Raw genomic sequence first — 19,913 nt, forward strand, 5'->3', positions numbered from 1 at the left:
TGCCAGGCTTCATGGTAAGCAGGCACAGGATGCCTGGGACTCCACCAGGAAGCTTTTCTGTTGTCTATCCCAGTGACTGCTGGAGACAGAAGTGGGCAGGATGGCTATCTTATCAAGGCAAGCGTGGCAGGGGGTGGCTGAGCATAGCCCAGAGAGAAAGCTGTGCTGCACACATAAATCTTGAATCCTGGCATTCCTTCCACAGCAATCAAACAGCAGGCTATATTTAGCCCAACCTAAACAGAAACAACAGCAGGAATAGGCTTAGCTCAAACAGCTGCCACCAGCTGCTCGGAGGGGATGCAGGTAGAGCCAATGTCAGATGCAGTTAAATGAGATGGAACAGGGAACATAGCTATGCTTGAATGAACAACGCTGGCTTTTGGTTAGAGAATTTCTGCATTTTATTATTTCATGGTTAGCCAGAAGGGAGATCGAATATCAAGTGAAGCGGAACATGAATGCTTTTTACACCGGGGGCAAGGCTACAGTGAACTGTGGGCAAGTAAGTAGAGGAAAAGGAGGAGGAGGAAGCAACAGATGCAAGCAGACCATCTTGCCGCTCAAGGTAAATGCTTCTGTGTCTAGCCCAGGTTCTTGGTGTCCTGTCTCCTCAGTTCTAGCATAACAAGAATCAACAAGTCCCAGTTTGAGAAAATCCAAGGAAGGCTGGCTGACTGCTGATTAAAAGTTAATATCCATGTGGTACGATCAGTGGGGCTTCTCCAGGCAGCACGCTGAAGGTTTCCATATGTACTGCTGATCCCAGTAGGACCCTCGGCTTGGTTAATATACCCTTTGCCCATCTCCAGATACAGATGTGTTGTGTTGGAGCTACTACAACAGCAGTCCCTGTCCTTGTCAGCATGGCTAGGACTTTGAGGACAGCACATTCATGGGTATCTGTGACCTTATTGACTGATTCATGAACTAAGGGCTCATGCTCTGTATACACATCAGTGTCATCCACTGGATGGAAGTGCAAATAGATCATGTTACTGCAACTAGTTGTTTCCAGTACTACCTGCTCCTGAGCGATGTGTTTGCATGCTTACTGGCAAGAAACTGTCACAAAACCTCACACAGAGTGAACTAGTTACTGTCATGTTTCTGCCACTATGTGTATGCACACATGAACCACACTACCTTCAATGAACCTGTCCTTGGATGAACCTTTTACATTTCAGAGGTGGTAAAAAGTGGGATTGTTTAATGAGTAATGACTAATTGTTTAATGAGTAATGACTAATGAAATACTAATGGATACTTAATACAATGATACTTGATACAAATACTTGATCACTGAACAATTACTTACATGTCTGGTTATCATTACCACTCTTAAGCACAAACCAAAAAAAAAAGCAACTCATCTACTTTATCAGTAAAAAAAAAAAAAAAAAAAAAAAAAAAAAAATACCCCTTCACCCATTTTTGTAAAAAAAAAAAAAAAAAAAAAAAAACACAGTCCCCTTTCACCCACTTTTCTGTATTTCAGATGCACCTTATTACAGTAATGCTCCCTAGATACATCAGTTGGTTTAGTGCAAACTCCGCCAGGCAGAGAAAACTACCACAAAAGCTTTGATTAGAGCTGTGAGCTTGCTGACTAATCACTCACTCCTTAGTAGCTTGTGTTTCCTCCTCAAAAATCCCTGAAATGAACCTAGTGGGGGAAAACATCTGAGCAGATCACTTTGAAATGGGCCTCTTTCGCAATAACTGATACAGTTTTCTGAAAAAGGTGGGGCTGAATTCAGTTCCATGCTCAGACCTTGCCGTTAGAAAGTGATGTTTCAGTTAAGTCCCCAGATAATAGTGGCAAAGACAGGTTTGTTGTAGGTGTCTCTCCGTTCGTTGCTGGTTGCATTTGTTCTATAGGAACTTCCAAATCCAGGTATCTTTTTCCAGGTATGTTCCCCATCCCGGGTTAGACAGAGGATATAGCATAAGCAAACATATAAATCTGTTTGCTCAGGACATCTCTAACTGACATTAGGAAGACTGAGGCTGGTGAGATCCCCATTTCTCTGATGGGGCTGACTCTTTGCAGGTAGTTATTTACTGATGTCACTTTATCAATCATTCCCCTGTACAAATGCAAGGAATTGGGACATTATAGGATCAAAAGGTTGACAGCAGCACCATGTCTTGGGCACCTTATTCCATAAGAAAAGGATTTGTGCAGCTGCCTAGAAGCAGGCATGTATATTCACCAGGGAGCTTGTGGGGGCTTTTGTATCTTCTATCCCACTTAAGCACCAGTAGAAACTATATGTACTTTGGTGTCACACAGCACAGTTGCAGCTGCATAGTCCATCCAGACAAATGAGAACTGCATCTGCCCATGGCTGAATGCACCATACATGCAAGCACGCAGACTTGGAGTATTCAGCCTGGCATATACCGACAAAAAAGAACATGCTGCAGCTGGACGTTCTCTCTTTTTTGGCCAAAATATAAAAGCTCCTAAGCACAGGTATTTTGAGCATTCATAGTCAACAGAGTTATGAGTTGGAAAAGCATCAGCCATGCAGCTATCCAGTACATGCCCTTCTTTTCTCCTGCTGGTTAATACATTTTCACTCCTCTGCAGCTTTCTGGGCACGTACTGTACCTTGTGATGACATGGGAGAACAAGGCCTTTAAGTCTTTATTAATTATTATTACTGTATTTTTTAAAAGAACTATTTAGGAAATTCTAACTTTTGTTACCATAGGAATGAAGCTGTAGGATTCAACAGAAGAACAATTTAAAGAGCAATGTTTAAGTAGTTCAATTTTAATTCTCCTCTCCCTCCAAGCTTCTCTTGGACATAAAGAAAAGGACTTTAAAAGCTATCTCCCCCTCAATGCCACTTGACTCTAGCCCAAATTAGGAGATAATGCCCTGTTATCTATAAGCAGGGCTTAGCAATGTCCCTTCCCACCCATGGAGTGCCTCCTCTTCTTCCTGAGCAAAGCAGCAGCAAAGTGCTCCTTGGCTCAGGCAGAGCTCCTCATTGTTCTTTTCAGTTAGTTTAAAGCAATGTTTATGCAACATATATACAGTAAATAACTGGGAGAATGAAACATCCAGTCCATTGGATAAGAGCGGGTCGGGATGCTTGTGGGTCCTGAGCTTGCCCAGGAGAAACCTGAGCTGATCAGTGATTTACAACTCAGTGCAATTCTGATCTGTCTTAATAGACCTCTCCTAATTGCCCCTTTCTGAGTTGGTTCACTCTTCTGTTTTTATTGAAAAGGTTTAGGTCAACATTAATTTATTTAAAAAAAAAAAAAAAAAAAAAAAAGATGGCTGAGTTGATTAGCTAATTCTGCTGGCATTCTCTAGCAGGCAGAGGGTAAGCGAGGAAAAGGAGGAGGAGAAGAGTAAAAGCTGACACTTGGATTTGCAATTCCCCCGTTTGTTTTCTAAACCTTTGAACCATGGAAACTTGATAAGCAGTAAGAATGTAGAGAAAAGGTTTGTTTTCTTTGGCTTTAACTCTTCTTTGAGATGCTACAGATGCTCTGACTTGTGAACGGTGTTCTGGTTTCCCACCTTCTGGTTGGGAAAGTTGGATTAATCAGCAGGGACTACCTTATAGAACAAGGATTCTTGCACCCTATTAAACAGATGTCTAGCATTAATGACAAGATTATGATGTTCACCACCTCACCAATAATAGTTCACCACCTCACAACTGTATTGACTTTCATGGTGCATGAGGGACAGCTATAATTCTTATGTCCCATCCCAGCACAACACGTGTTTCTTCAGAGCTGCTTTGATTTGCTGATCCAAAGTTCCTCTCAGAAACTGGGAAAGGATCTTTTCCAGGATATTACAGTATGTGTCTGTAACTTCACAGATGCTGTGATGTGTTGAAGCCACTTACGGATTAAGAACCTAATGCTTGGCTCTTATTCAGAAAATGAAGACAGAGCCAAGAAAGCAAGCCAGTGACCATATTTTGGCATGACTTTCTGGCAGTTACAGTGGCCTTATTTATCACCCAATGTCTCATTTTCATCACATGTATCTAGTCTGCTCCAGTGTCCTGCCTTGCATTCTTGCTTCTAGAGTCTGGCTTACCTTTCAGCTGTCTGGCCAAGTCTATGCCAGTGACATATTGCTACGGGATCCTGTCTCTACACTGTATTACAAACTGGCCACAGAGATAAGAAATGACATGGGAACCCTAAGAAACACATTAATCTAGTAGGGTACTTATCTGTCAAATTCAGCTATCTGGAGACTACTTTGTGTCCATTTCTGCTTTCAGCAAAGGTCTAACAGCACTTCCACATTGCTACTGTTGGTTACAGGCAAATAGGCGCTTTCAGACACCACCACTACCCCTCTTAGTTCTCTGGAACTGGCTGAGTTGTTGAAACTGGATCCTTTTATGGGAACATACCAGAGGGTTTTTCATAAGCCAGACAGAAATTTTGGGAGGCAGTTGCTGTTCCGTAGGGGTGGTTGATAGCACTCTGTAGCCTCTCCACCCTCTTAAATTCACCTTTGTTGTGCTGCCCACGTATTTGTGCCTTCATTTCAACACAGATTCACATGCGTGGTAATAATCAAAAAGATGGGATCTTAGTCATATTTTATGTAATATCTCCCTGCATCTCAAAGGAGAGAGGATTTAAAAAAAAAAAAAAAAAAAAAAAAAAAAAAAAGAGGAGGAACTCTGAAGGACTGGGATGTTTTTATGGTATTACACTGAAAACAATCTCCCACCTAGCTCCAGGACTACAGGAAAACATTTTTACCATAAAATCTTAGTTTAGTGAAATCTCTTAAAAAAAAAAAAAAGTATACTATGTATACTATGGACAAAAATGAAAGATTCTTGTTGATCCAATGCTGGTAAGGCATTTTAACAGCATTTAACCAGTAGTTTTGCATTTTTAAAGATGAAGTCTCAAATATCAGAGTAAGGGGAGATTCACAGTGGTTTGATTTTCATGAAAACTTTTTTTTCCTGAAAATTTCCTGAAAAAACAACTACATAAACCATCAACTAAATGTAAGATGAACCAGAAGAAGGGCCACCGAAGTTACTTCCAAAATTGGAAGGAATGGTAAAATACTGAAATAGATTTATTAAAGCTTTTCCGTTTCATAAGGTATGTGGGAACAAGGTGTGTCAGGGGTGAGGGCAACAGGAGAGAAGACACAGTTTAAACTTATCCCAGTATTTTAACAGCATTCCCTCAGGTATTTTATTCAAACAGGTAGAATTTAATCTGCATTGGCTTTGTTTAAGGGGTGTAATCTCTAATGACCTCTGCCTCATATACGCCTTTTTTCCTGAAGGCTGACAGAACTACTTCACTGTGATAGAGTTCTGCTAAAATACCTTTGGGGTAAACATACTTTCATAAACTGGTTCCAAAGTTAACTAAATGATAATAGCAGTTTGTGGGCCACAATCTTGACAATTCTAACATGAAAGTGACTTCGGGGAAACAGCTGGTTGACAGCAGCTGAGAGTCCAGCCTAATGCTCTTACAAGTGTGTCCTATCCCTGGCTTCTCTTGAAGCTTATTTGAGCTTCTCTCAAATAAACAGTGCCTTAAAATTCCAGACTGGTACGGGAGCATGATTAGACTGAATCTTCTTATTTCCTCATCCTTACTGTACAAAGACATGAGAGTGGTCCTCAAGCTGTCAAGTTAATGCAACGCCACTGAACTACCTGAGAAAGCTTGCAACCCTAGGGTTAAATTCATTAGTCTCATCAAGGGAAAGGCTGTCTAAAGAAATGGATTTTTAATATTTATGCCTCCCCCTTGTGTTTCTCCTGTATGAACTTACCAGAATATATTTCTCAAAAGATCTCTCTGAATGCAAACTTTACACATCACATTTCCTTGGTTTCCTCCTAGGTACATAAATCCAAGAGAGCACAGAGAAAAATAATCTATTGAGGTGCTGAGCCTAAACTTTCTCACTGAAATCAACAAGAATAACAGCAAGCAACACCTACCAGAAGTCATCCAATATTTAACAGAGGGTCTGATCTTAGATGGATCATAATATAAATAACAAATAGGAAAAATAATACAAATACCTCAAACTTGCACAAGCTGTGAAGGAACAAACTGAATAACACTAATTGCCTCTGTTCCAGTGGAAAAGAGGAATCTTGCCTCTGGCTTCATGAGAAGTGACACTGAGTTGGTGTGTGAAGTTCTTGGTTTTCTTTTTTTTTAAGCAATAAAAGTACTTTTATTTGGAGAACCTGGAGAAAGTAGTATGAAAAGCAAGGAAGAAAGAAGCCTTATCCTGACCTCTCTGACAAGAACAAGTTCACAGCTGTCCTTTTGCACAAAGAGTTTGTACAGTGCTGCACAGAGGGAGCAAAAAGTTACCTGATGACAAGCAGAAGGAAAACCAGAGAGCAAACATACCTGACTTGCCCACGCCAGCTCGACCAAAGATCGCCAGTTTCACTTCTGCGCTCTTAGCCATGCTGGAGGAATGGAGTGTCGACAAATTCACTTGATTATCAAAACTGAAGCAGAAGAGTCATTCCCAGATCCTGTCTTCGGCTTCACCGTGTCATCATGACGTCAATGCAGAGCCTGGGGATGAACACCACGAGGATGGAGCTGCAAGGAGCCAGGTGCTCCCTCACTCCCCCCTTTATTTCTTTTTTCTTTTTCTTTTTTTTTAAAGTCATGATAATTGATGCTATGCTCCAGCTATAAATGTTGCATTAACACCACTGACACATTCGGCACTGTTTGTGCAAAACCTACCTTAAGCTTTCTAGCTCTAGCTGTTTTTCTCAGGCTGGCACTGTAATACTGAAAGAGGCATTACTCAGCCCAAAGTACCCACCTCACAGCTCCACATAAGGTGCCTTGTTCTTTTTTTGTGCTTAGGATGCAATTGCTTACATTTCCTATATTTGCCTTAACTCTGATGAATTAGTTCTTGTATTTAAACGCCACGACCACTCAGTAGTGCTGCCTGCAGATAGCTGATCTTTCCTTGAGCCCTCCAATTCCAGAAAGGTTTCGATTACTCAGCTGCAGTTGCTTAAAAACCTCTAAGCACTTGTACCTTGCTCATTCTGCTAAACAAATCTGTACCCAGAAGTTCTCTTGTGCTCCTGGTTTAAGCTGCCTCATCCCATACATAAACATTCACAAAGCATGGGGTTAAAAAAAGGATGCCAGTATTTCTGGTGACATGCTTTTAACTGGACACGTAAGAATTAGCTATATGCATGGCTGTGCTGCATGACCTTGAGCAAGTCACCTGACATTTCCTTGTCTCCTTGACTTCTCTGTCTTGCACAGCAGATACCATAGCACTACCCGTTTTTGTGAAGTGCTTCAGGATCTTGGGCAAACAGTGTTAACTATGATGATGATGATGACCTTCAACCCCGAGTAAAACCTCAAAAATTTCTCCCTTCAAAGCAGAGTAGAACTTTATGAATGCGACCTGTTATGAAGGTTTGCCATTGCGCTAAAATGACCTCTTGAGCCGTACATCTAACGGTGACACGGGAAGCTCCGGGTTATTATTACCTGTTCTAAAGCAAGCCATGTTTCAACCGTGTTCCTTGAACCGAATGCCTGAGGATTCTGTCTCTCGGAAACAGCTCGGAGAAAGATCGAAGCGTCCTCACACGGAGAAGGGTACCAACCTCCCTGCGCTTGATTTGGCGTACGAGCAAGCCTCAGCCCACCGTGCACGGCCCGTTAACACTCCCCCGGCGCTCATCCCCTGCTGGGCAGCCCTGGGGAGCTCTCCGTGCCCCTGCCCTCCCGGGGCAGGTTCCCCGCGGCCCCTCACCCATTCTCTCCGCCCGGCACCGCTCACGTTTTCCAGCAGGCAGCGACCCATCGCCGCCCCCCTGCAACTTCGGCTGGGCTCCGCTCCCCGGCAGGTGCCGCCCACCGGTGCAGGGCAACCCCGGGCTCCGCCGCCCCCGGCTCGGTGCTCACCTCCTCGCCGCTCCGGCCCCGGGCGCTCCCGCCGGAGGCAGCGGCGCGGCCGCGCACTGCGGGCACCCCGCCCGCCCCCGCACGGCCCCGGCTCTGGCTCCGGCTCCTCCGGCAGCTCCGGTGCCCGCAGGCCCGCGGCGGCCCCTGGCGGCCGCCGGCCGCAGCGCGCCCGAGCCCCGCAGCTCCCGCGGAGAGCGGGTGGGTGGGCGAGCAGCACCGCCGCGCGACGCTCCCCCCCTGCCAGCCTCTCCCGGAGCCTGGCTTTACTGAAACTCGGTGTGTTGGGCTGCAGTGCAGCTTTTCGTTACGTGGGATAGTGCCTCTTGGTCGCGTTGGTAAATCGTGATTAAAGTCGCTGCAGGCTCGGCTGCGTCTCAAATGCTTGCTGTCCTTCCCTCTTACTTGTTTACTGCTGCTCTGCAATAGTACCCTACACAACTATGTGGAGTGACGGGTGGTCTCTCACTGTCCTTCAAAGTGGCAGTAAGGTTGTTTCATCAAACTGCTTTCTACTAGCACCTCACTTCTTATGTGGCACTCCTCCTCCATGCAGCCCCACATGGGTTATGGCAAAGGAAAGCGTTGTTATTTCAATTTGCAAACGGGGAAAAAGAAGCATGTAATTGCATCAGTCCATCCAAGAGTTCAGAGTCAGGAACAGAGCTCTGACATGGTAGGACCAAATTCATCAGACAACTCTTACTTCCTTGTTTATTAAACCACCCGGTAATGTAAAGATACATTAATAACAGATGTGACGCAGAGCTCAAAAGCACTTAAAGTTCGGTGGATGTTCCTCCCATGTTTCTGTTTCAGCCCAGATCTGAATGAGATACAAGATGACTAAAAGAAACAGCTTCTCCCCTCCCTGTCCTTCTTGATGCAAAATTAAAAAAAAAAAAAAAAAAAAAAAAAAAGTTGGACTGGAAAAGATCTTCCATGAACAAAGGCTCTACACAAGAGCATTTAGGAGGTAGGGCATCAGCCCCGAGGAGAAATGAGCACCTACTATTCCCTACATGCTGTGCCAGCTGCAGGCACTCGGGAGCAGATCTTAAAATAGTTGTACTGCATATCATTCAAAAGCAAAAAAATTAGAAGGCAGATGTGAAAGCAGTAGTGTGGTTTATGCTTTACTTGTTAAAAATAAATGCTGAGTCTTTAAGCCTTCATTCTTTGTTTAGTTTACATAATTTAGAGGGATTAGCTTTTTCCATCCTCCTAAGAGAGCAACTGGTCAGTGTCTATTTTGCGTCTGGGGAAATGTGTGTTAGACTCGAGGCCTGACATTTGTTTTGTGTCTATGGAATTCACCCTGCATGGGGCTGTCAAATTAAATATGATAACAGGCTTTTACAAAGCAGTAGATAATTTATTGGTCATTAAAAATCCTAGTCACTGTGCAGTCTGCTTGCGATGAAGTCTCTTGTTGCGAGAACATAAGAATTCGGTAAACACTAATCCTGGACACAGGCAAAGGTTTCAGACTGTTGACACCCACAGACCCAGTCCACGACCACTTCAGTTGCTGTTCGTTTCCTCTGGTCTCATTGCACTTATCGTACGTAATGTTGGTGTGTTTGGGTGTGGGGTTGTTTTCTTCCCCAAACGGGTTTTGAAATCCATAGGTCCTGTAGACCAAGGACCACCTTGCTTTGCCCAGAGTAATGGTTTGCCTGCAGTTGTGGCTGACAGTGTGTGCTTTAGGAAATGCACCCCTTTATGTAGGCTCCCTTTCCACTGTGCCAGAACAGTGGCATGTTCCTGCCCACTGCCACCAGTGACACAAACCTGTGGCTTTGTGACTCTTAGGGGCAGCAGTGCACCTCATAAAAGTGCAGAGCAGGCAACCTCCTCCCATTTAGTGAGCACAGGCATTGCCAACACATCGCTGCCCAGCCATGCTGTGAATTTGGGGACTACAGGTCCTCATCTCTGTGGTTTCACCAGAGTCTATAACGTGGGCCTCCGCCTCCTGATGGAAGGGTTATACATGCCCTAGTGCCCCAGTTGTCCACACCTGGCTGCATCCCTTTTTCTGGGGTCCCACACCTTGTCCAGGGCAAGTATTTTGGCTCATTTGTGGTCTGGTAAGTACCTGCAGTCAGCCAGTATCTACAACCAGATGATTAGACTACAAAAGTAAGTTGGTCAGTAACATAAATGACTGAAGAGCAAATAATGAAAGAGGAAAGCGAACAACTTGAAATGCAGTTGAAGTCCCAGACTCTAAGTCTAAACAAAATGCTGCTTCAGGATCAATTAAGAGAGGAACATCCAAGCAGTGGTAGTTGACAAAAGTATCTTAGAAAGACTCACAGTTTTAGGTACTACCAAATAATGCTTCCCTGGCTTAACAAGATACATAAGCCTTGCCAAAGTCCAGAGCATTCTTTCTGGCTGGCCAGGGGATGCCACCTGTTCACTGGCAAACGTCACTGCTGGCTTATCTCTTTCATTCTGGTTGGTTAAGGTGTGTTTTCTGGAGATGTTCCTGTTGTGAAAAACAATGGCATATGCTTCCCAAAAGGTGGTAGATGGAGCTGGTGTGACACTGCAAGCATGATAGCTAGTATGTGAAGAGGACGTGTAAAGAGGAAAGGAATGGTGCTATTTTTCTACCAAAACTGGAGATTCTATGGTAAATGACGATGTTGCAGGTTTCAACTTCTGAAGCAAGAGTTGAGTGTGGAGTTTGATGGGACTTGTGAGAAAGGAAAAGATGACAGAGACCTAATTACACAAAGTCATTTAGGAGTCTTTGAGTTCTATAGAAGTCTGTGGCACTTTGTCTTCTGTGCACCTTTGTGCAACTGAGTCCAAGTGTCTGCCAACTCTACAGCACTCGTGGCACAGATGAGGAGACAGACCCTCTTGGTAAGGTACCTGCAGTAAGAAAGAGTTACTGAGCTCAGGATCCTGCAGTAAGGAAGGATTATTGAGCTCAGGATCCTGCAGTAAGGAAGGGTTATTGAGCTCAGGTCTGTTACCTTTGCTCATGCTTTGGAAGAGCAGCCTGGACCTGTGGCAAGGACTGCTCAATAGCAGAGCATACCTGGTCAGAGCTGGATGCTCGTCTCAAAAAGCAACCCATTAGTGAGTTGCCTTCATAAGGGTGTCCTTCCTACCAACGCCCTCCTGAGAGTGAGATGATGCTAAATTAATGGTAGAAAAAACATTGGATAAATAGCATGTTAACACAAATATTTGTAGCTATTACTAAAGGTTCACAGGGAAATATTCAGATTGTTTTCTTCATTTTCACAGAATATCTTCCAAATGTTTCTGTGTTGGCTTCCAGCAATGTACATAAATCTGTTCAGTTATGCAAATCTAGTGCCATAAAAAAAAAAAAAAAAAAAGAAAAGAAACTTTATCATTAAATTATGGACAAACTTTTTTGTTAGTTTGGTTTGTAGTCATTATGAAGCACTACTGTTTTAAATTAATACTGCCTTTTCTCATATTTTCATGGTTCATGAAACACTGAGTTTATAGTGATGTGTTTTTTGAGTGTATGTTAGGTCTTTAAAACTTCTCTTTCAACTTTTTTCACACTATATATAAGAAAAAACAAACACATATTTTGAAGATATGGGATTTATTGCTTAAAAGGTGTTTATTTCTAGTGCAGTGAAGACCACAATTCTGGAAACATTTGTTTGTGTTTAACTTTACATGGGCGGCCTTAATAGAGTAGCTAAGGAAGCTACAGCTCCCCGATTAGTATAACCCAATGCCATGCTAACCATGAGTCACCTCACACGGAAATATCTATGCAAGTACAAAATCCCTACATGCACATTATTACTGTGATTTTACTGTACGTACAATTAGAACAAGCCTTAGTGAAGATTTAAAAAACAAGCAGATACTGAAGGATGTTGAATTTTAGGTTACAGCCAGCCCTGACTCGAAGCTCTGCAGCAGCCTCTACTTGCATTGCTGCCATGAGGAGGAAGGCAGGCTGTAGAGTCACCTGCAGAATCCGTGCTTCAACATTTTGCACTGTTTGGCTTCTCGAGGTGCCAAAACAGAGCACTGGAGATGGAATTGGGATGCTCTTGACAGCATTGTGTGGATCTCACACATGCAAATGTCTCTGTGCTGTGTCCAAATGCAGGCCTTTTGTCACAGAAGGCATTTGTCATGTTTGCACAGAGACACATAAATACATAGCCTAGCTTTCTGGGAGTAGCAAGAATTTCATCAGGTTTATTTAACAGTGATACATGCGCAAAGTTGAGAGGCACAGATCAGTAGCAGCTATGCTAAGTGGATTAGCAATGCATAAGGTCATGTTTTATAACACATAACAAATGGGTACTCTTCCAGTACTTAAAGAGGGCCTACAAGAAAGCTGGGGAGGGACTCTTCATCAGGGAGTGTAGTGACAGGACAAGGGGGGATTGGCTTTAAACAAAAAGAGGGGAGATTTAGATTAGAAATAAAGAAGAAATTCCTTACTCAGAGGCTAGTGAGGCACTGGAACAGGGTGCCCAGAGAAGCTGTGGATGCCCTGTCCCCAGAAGTGTCTAAAGCCAGGCTGGATGGAGCAATCTGGTCTACTTGGTGGAAGGTGTCCCTGACTATGTCAGGAGGGTTGGAACTCAGTGGTCCTTAAGGCCCCTTCCAACCCAAACCATTCTATGATTCTGTTGCCCACATTAAAATGAATCAATTCTGCTAATCTGTGTTTCTTGTCACCTGTGTCATTGACTAGGTTGTAACCTAGCAGTCTGCCCTCAAAGATGGGCACACTGTGACTGCACACTCACTGGAATACAGTAGGGACTGTGCTGAATCCATCCCAGTTTAGTCCCCTATTAAAGGTTTTGTTCTTTGTTTAAGTTTTACTTTTCTGATATTGTCACTTCTTCCTCACTCACAGAGAGGTTCTTTAATAGGTTTTTATTAATGGACAATTGATTGATGTATAACCCTAGGGAAAGCAAGGGGACTGTAATCTCTTGTGCATATATAGAATGATTACTTATGTGCCTGAAAAAGCAAAGAATTCCAGTTTCCACACTGAAGTAAGTTTGGACTAATAATTAAATCACTGACATAATATTCTGCAAGTTAGCTAGTGCTCTTCTAATAGAGAGATTTGTGTTATGGTTTTAATAAAGTACAGGTATAGAATTAAAACCCACTGGTAACAGTTGCAACAAATTTTGCAACAAATGTGTAATACAGGACTTTATTAATGAATGATTTACACTGATGTGTCATCTTAATTTCTTACAGATGTATTCATGTTCTTTGAAAGGACCAATGGAAGCTATCATAAATTCATTTGCTATTCATGTTAATGAATGCTAGCTCTTATTCTTCCTCAACGGTGTTATGATTGCAATCTGGATTGCCATAGGGACTCCACTGTAATTCATCATTGCTTCAGTGTTCAAATTCTCTGGTGGAATCAGATATTGGTGTCGACAACATCTGGAGTTTTCCATCTCTCATCTTTTTTTTTTTTTTTTTTTTTTTTTTCCTACCTCCTTCCTTCTGTTTAATGAAGAGAATGGGAAGGGGAAATTGCTGCCATCATTAATAATATGTTCAGGGAACTGAATGACTGCAAGGACTTTGGACCTAAGATGTAGGAGATACAGATTCATTTTTGTCCTTTGTTTGCCTCTGAATCTAACCATCACCCAACAGAAAACACTGAATGAGAGCTGGATGGTGCAGAGAACCAGGCCCAGGCGAGCACTCTGCTTTCAGCCCCTGGGACTTGCTTGCACTGTGGCTCGGCTGCTGTAAAAGAGATACACCTATGCACATAAGCAAGACTCAGGAGTATTTGCTCTGAACACCCTGTAACAATCCCAGAGAGGCAGAAGACCATGCTTCCATCTCCCATTTTGCAGCCAAGCAGGTTTGATGAGGGGTGCCGTTTCACAGGATAATGTCCAAGCAACCACAGTCAATGTGTGTGTGAATAAATGCCCCATTTCTTTCGCTGTAGCTGTTTCATGTTGTATAAACCTGTTCTGTACTTGTATCAAGGAGAGAGGTAGGCTGTCCTTCATGTTAAGTAGGAGTCTTTATCTGTTCCTGATCAAATCCAGACTTGCTTCCTATCCAAACTGCCCAGGGGCTAGCCCATTCTCAGGGGTGGAACTAACTGAGCTCTGGGATATGCTGTAAGGGAAATCTTGAGTGTGGGCTGTTCTTCAGCATAGACCGTGTCTGTCTGTCCTTGCACTGCATGACAATATGTGCCCCATGCTTCTTTGTGAATGTGACCTTGGCCAACATCAGATAGGCATTTCAGGCTGGATACTTCCTAAAATGACCTGATGGCATGTACAGCATGGTGCTGTGGGGATACAGGACACAGCCAGGTGGCAGGATGCAGATACAGGATGCTCTCAGGGAGACATGGCTGAAAGGGCCAACCCTGCAAACCTGCAGTTAAGAGGAAGGCAATTGTAGCTGTCCATTCCACAAAGAATATTCAGTAACATTCAGGAAAATATAAGTGTAATGAAATGATAGTATCCTGCCTCAAAGCAATATGGCATTCATACATAGAGCACAATCTTGTGAGTTTGGAGAGAGTTGGATGTAGAGCCTTTCAGGAAAAAGGGAAATTTGGCTTGGTGTCCTGTACCTAAAACTGGCTAAAGAGGTGAAAATAAAAGGGTGGAAAGTATAGAAACTGTCACCATGATAATAATTTTCTTAGCTTTTCTGTCTAAGCTATACAGAACTGAAATGCTTTGTTTCAGGTTAGACAAACCACTACACTAAGAGAAAATGAGATTTTTTTTGAAGAGAACCAGACTTTTATTTTTGCCTTGGTTTCTCACTGATTTCCATCCCTGTGTATCAGAGGCTGCAATTTTGTTTATAAAATCCATTAACATAAGTTCTCCAGAAATATGCTGTTTGCTGTCCTCTGTCTTCTCTGATGTGCTTGGGAAGAGCTCATATAAAGATAAATAATTATCTTCCTTCACATCTAGCCATTAAAATTCCTCCTTGCTGTCATCCCTAAAATCAACCTGAAAAGTGTTTGTCTACAAATATGTTATGACCACTGCCTATCATGCTAAGTGATATTTTGACAGTCTTTGTTCCCCATCTATCTACATCAATCAGTTGTCTTCTAGGACTAGGAGTGTGCTGTGGTAGGGAACAACTTTTCCACATTCAAGTGCTCAGCAACTGGAATGGCCTCTGCACAATTCACATCAATGTGCTGGTGACACCATGTAAGCATCTTGAAGGAAAAATGGCAAGAACATTTCTCAGTCAGGAACTGGGTGATCTGTGAGGCTCTGTGAGGATCAAAGACTCTAGTTTGATTCACTTACCCAGGGTTTGTTGGTGGTTGAGTGATTTCTTCTGTCCTCCAGTGTGTTCTTGAACTAATTAGTTTTGCCTTGAAGAGCAGAGGTATATTACTTCTATTTGATGTTGTTTTGGTGAATGTTACTCTAGGATTTTATATTGCCACTTTTCTTTACAATATTTGGGGATAAGATCTGGAGGGGAAAAAATACTGCCAATTATTTAGATACTTAGCTCCTGTGCTGTTAGTGTCATCTAAATACTTTTTCTGAACTATCCCTGAATTCCTTTGTATAAGGCCATGAAGGAATTCAAACAGAATTCAAACATTTTATTTTGCTCAGGGTACAGCTGGTGAGGGAAATGATCTTGGTCAGGCATTACAATAGTTAGTCTGAGCTGGTGACCAACTCTGAGGCCCTCTGTTCTGCTCTACCACTGTGGGACACGAGATGATGGTGAAGTGGGTAATCCGTCCTCATCTGGAAGTCATTATCACTAAGCAGTCTAGTTTTTGTGTATATATTACTGTTGTCATATTACTTATCAAAGTTTCTGTGAACTAGTTTCTGAGATTGCGTGTGTGCACTAGAAGTTTCAGTAGGCAACAAAGACCATTAGGAACCATTTGTAAATAAGCGATAAATAAAGCAACACAAAAGTTGCTTAGGACAGAATGAGACAAGCAGTCAGAGATACCCTCTAACCAAGCAGAAGGCAATGCTAACAAACTAATGTTACAGAAATGAGTTTCTCAGCATTGTATTGTAAAGTGGAGAGACTCCAATTGAACTTATTTTTTAAAGTGACTAGTAATGCCATAATTGCAGAAATCTTTTAAGCATGCTTTAATTTCCTGTTGACTTTGCACTCAACTAAAGGCAAAGTTTGAAGAATTCAATAAGACAGCAGCAATTAAAGCAGCAAAAATCAATACCTAAAGTTAAATCTCTAGTACTTTCTTAGGCTTTCCCATCTTCATATATGCACAAATCCAGTGTAACATTACTGTGTACAATAAGCACAAAAACACTGTAACATTATTGTGGAGATTAACTAACCCAGCAGTAGCTAGTTTATTTAAGCTGTTCATTGTTTCAATATCCACTGATAGTAGGATAGGAGGAATACCATTAAGATTATTCCTTAAGGAGCACTATCTATTAATACCTCTACCATACTTTTAATTAATATGATATAATCCATAATAATAATGTCTTTAAAACATCCATAAAATGTTTTGGGTTCCACACAGACAAAAATTAAAAAATAAAAATAAACGTTTCATTTTGAAATACTTAGAGCTAACACATAAAAGTAGTTTGATTTCTCTTTTGTTTTGGCTTTATCCAGGTAAAAAAAAAAAAAAAATAAAAAAAAAAAAAAAAGCAGAAATCTCATAATTTAGAGCAATGAGCATACATGTAATATCCTTGTATAATTAAATAACATCCTGTACATTGGTACATTGCTTATTCTTTAGTTACTTGAGTCTTCTGCCTCAAGAATGAAATAGCACATTTTCTGTTACATCACACAACATTGTAGTTCAGCCATTTCATACATACAAGTGCACAGCAAATAGGCACAGAAAAAGATACTGAGTGAAATAGCTTAGTTATAAGCCTTTAACAGTATTTTGGCTGATTGGCTAAATTTATTCTAAACTGTGGATCCTTAAACACTAAGAACAGTATTTTTATTTTCATAGTTAGATTATTTCTGTTTACATTTTTTAAGGACAGAGATAATCTGAAATCTTTGTATCAAAGAAGGACTTTTCTGTAGTGTTCCATGTCCAGACTGAAAAGCCAAAACAACATCTCACAGCTGCCCTTGCAACAAAACAGGGAGACATCAATATATGCTGAAACACCAGGCACAAAACAGAGAATGGTCTTTCTCCCTTCAGTAAAGTAACTGGCGAATATAAATAGTATATTTTAACTATTACCACTAATATAAGAGTTTATCATCTGCTTACCTAAAAGTTTTGTAAAAACTTCTAGATTACAGTTCTATTTCAAACTTTTGGACATCTGTTTGGAAAGTCTATAAGATTGTCATGATATTCATGAAGAAATCATAAGCACATTTTTTGGAAATCAGGCATACAGACTTGTCAGTTGCTTTTGGAAACACCAGCCATTGTCTAAAATCCCCATTAACCAAATCAGTATTCATCTTTTGAGTGATTTAAATAGTGGATGCTTAATCTGACATATCTCAGACCAGTCTGACTTTCAGAGAACAGTGATCTGGTATTTTGTAAATACTAGTTCCATATTCGATGTTTCCAAGTGAGCAGCCAAATTGAGGTAGCCCATACCACCCATCTTTCATATGATAGGGATGTGTGTATGTGACACTTTGCATTTACTGTTAGTCATATAAGTCATATGTCAGTCATACTGGAAAAACTTTTCTGCTTTATTTAAAATTACAGGGCACTTTATATTGTTCCCTCTCATGATTCAGGCAGACACAGGCTGAGTTAGGCCTGCATAGAACATAAAATCACAGAATCATTAAACATATGCACCAAATCAATTACTTGAACAAGGGAAAAGGTGTCCCCAGCTGTGGACAGTGTCTTCATTCTGATCATTGCTAGTATTGGTATCCTCTCAAAACCAGCTAGAGACTGGCAGGTTATTTCATCTAACTTTAACCATTTAATTAACATCGAGGCTAAACTACAGATGTATGGTTCTAGTTCATTTAGTCTCTGAAGGCACCTTCAAGGCACTGCTGTCTCAGTACAAATCAACACCTTAACTGCCAATATAATCCACTTCCAGCAAGATTTCTCAGCTAGCTGGAGACCAGTTGAAGGATTCTTGCCTCCTCTTACACTCTAAGTTACCTATTTTTATATAAGATGCATTGACCCTAGTGGTACTCTTTTCTTTTTCTATTAGCTGTGAAATTATTTTTGTTGAGTAGCCATTTTGATGGAGCCATTAACTTTTGGTCTAATGAGTCCTATTGTCATCTGAAGCCTTGAAGGTGTAGTTCTCAAGGTCCATGCTTATGAGATGTGTTTTCCAAGAAGTAACTGTCCCACAACTGAAGTTGCAGGCATTTTCTCAGAAAGTTCAAAATGTGTCATTTTGTGTTCTTTATCTGTGACTAACCAGGCAGGTTTGTGGTTTTCATTCTTGTTCTTACAGATGAGAAACCTATAAAAATAATAATATATTTGTGGTACAATTTTGTACATAGTTTCAGCCTATGGAAAATGGTTTGTTTTTGTGACCACAACAGAAGTGTTCCAGAAAGCTTTGTATGTGTCATTCCTGCAAGATTTTCACCCAAGAAACTTTGTCTCTCTTAACTCTTGGTTTTGCCTTATACAATCAAAAAAAAAAAAAAAAAAAAAAGGAAAAAAAAAGGAAAAAAAAAGGAAAAAAAAAAAAAAGAGAGATTTTAACCACTATATTTGTGAACTACTATCCACATGACTTTATTATGAGATCTGAAGCAGTCACCATCATCATCTGCAGCTACATAGGGGGCTTGATTGCTCCTTCTCTTGAGCCTGAATGGGAGAGACAGTTTGGCTTTAAGGAGGTCCACTTTTGTCCTCAGTGCTAAACCCCGTCATTACTGCCATGGCAACCACAAGCCTTTCTTTATAACAACCATCTTCAGATGTACACAGCTATTTAACGTGGGTTTTCGGGGTGGCGTATCTTAAAAGGCACAAAGTAGATGTCTGCATTCAAAAATTTGAATTCCTAGGCTGCATTCCAAATGAAACAAAGATATTTTCCCTTTTAGGTTTTCTGGGGATGCCATGGTGAGAGGAATGCATTTTCATTTCATTTTATAAGGGAGGCAATGCATGCATTCCAGGGCTTTGTGCCATCTGCATCATTAAGCCACCTTCTTCCCTGTCATGTATTAATTTCGTAAGCATTGAAACTCTGTTAACTGTACAGCCAAACTAAAAATACCTTCTGAAAATAATGCAATTTAAAAATAATTGTCTTCTAAGAAAGAAAGTTGCCTCATCTTTACAGCCCTTCTACTTTGTTAAAACACTGACTACGTTACTGATGATACCAAGAAATTTAAAGCAATTAATAGGTTGTGAACAGCTTCTGAATGATAATTAAAGAAACTTGGTGTAGGTGCAGTTTTGAAATATCAAAAAGCTGTTAGACTAACACTATGGAAGAAATACATTGAGCTCATAACAGAACAGTGTTTATGCATGGTAGTTTCCCTGATGGGGCACAGATGTATCCTTCATTTCTTTGATTTATGCTAAGGGTTGAGTCCTCATCCTATATTTTTAAGTGTATTCCTTATTTCAGTCATTTATAACATGACTAATTGGAAGTCTACTAAGTGGATCAAAACTTCACAGAGCAAAACTAAGAGTAGCAGTGTGGCTGCTCATTAAATCTTGCTTTACATGTATAATTGAGCTTGGGGAAAAAAAAAAAAAAAAAAAAAAACTAATATTTTAACAAAAAAATAACTTCAAAATAAAAAGAAGAAGAAAGAAGCTTGCAATAGTTCTACCCTGAGAAAGATCTCAAGAGTTGTGGGTTCCTGATTTTAGAGAGCACTCATTTTAAGAAGGGTAGCTCATCTTCTTAGGTACCCCTCTGTTGTCAGTGGAGAAAATGAAGGCATCTTCC

The 19,913-nt window shown here is 41.2% G+C and overlaps 1 protein-coding gene across 2 annotated transcripts in view; it reads right to left on the bottom strand.

The window, feature by feature from the left end:
- The window catches only part of RERG (RAS like estrogen regulated growth inhibitor), a 109,280-nt gene extending 101,151 nt beyond the window's left edge, over positions 1-8,129 (bottom strand). Inside the window, exons 1-2 of one of the 2 annotated variants that reach the window (XM_035346743.1) lie at positions 7,957-8,129; positions 6,406-6,579 (exon numbers count right to left, since the gene is read on the bottom strand). In XM_035346743.1, the coding sequence (XP_035202634.1) occupies positions 6,406-6,466 (61 nt within the window). In that variant the 5' untranslated portion in view covers positions 6,467-6,579; positions 7,957-8,129. The other variant, XM_035346751.1, reaches the window with a different exon arrangement.
- Positions 8,130-19,913: the final 11,784 nt, after the last annotated feature.

This window comes from Oxyura jamaicensis, chromosome 1 (assembly GCF_011077185.1).
Source record: "Oxyura jamaicensis isolate SHBP4307 breed ruddy duck chromosome 1, BPBGC_Ojam_1.0, whole genome shotgun sequence".
Taxonomy (NCBI): Eukaryota; Metazoa; Chordata; class Aves; order Anseriformes; family Anatidae; genus Oxyura; species Oxyura jamaicensis.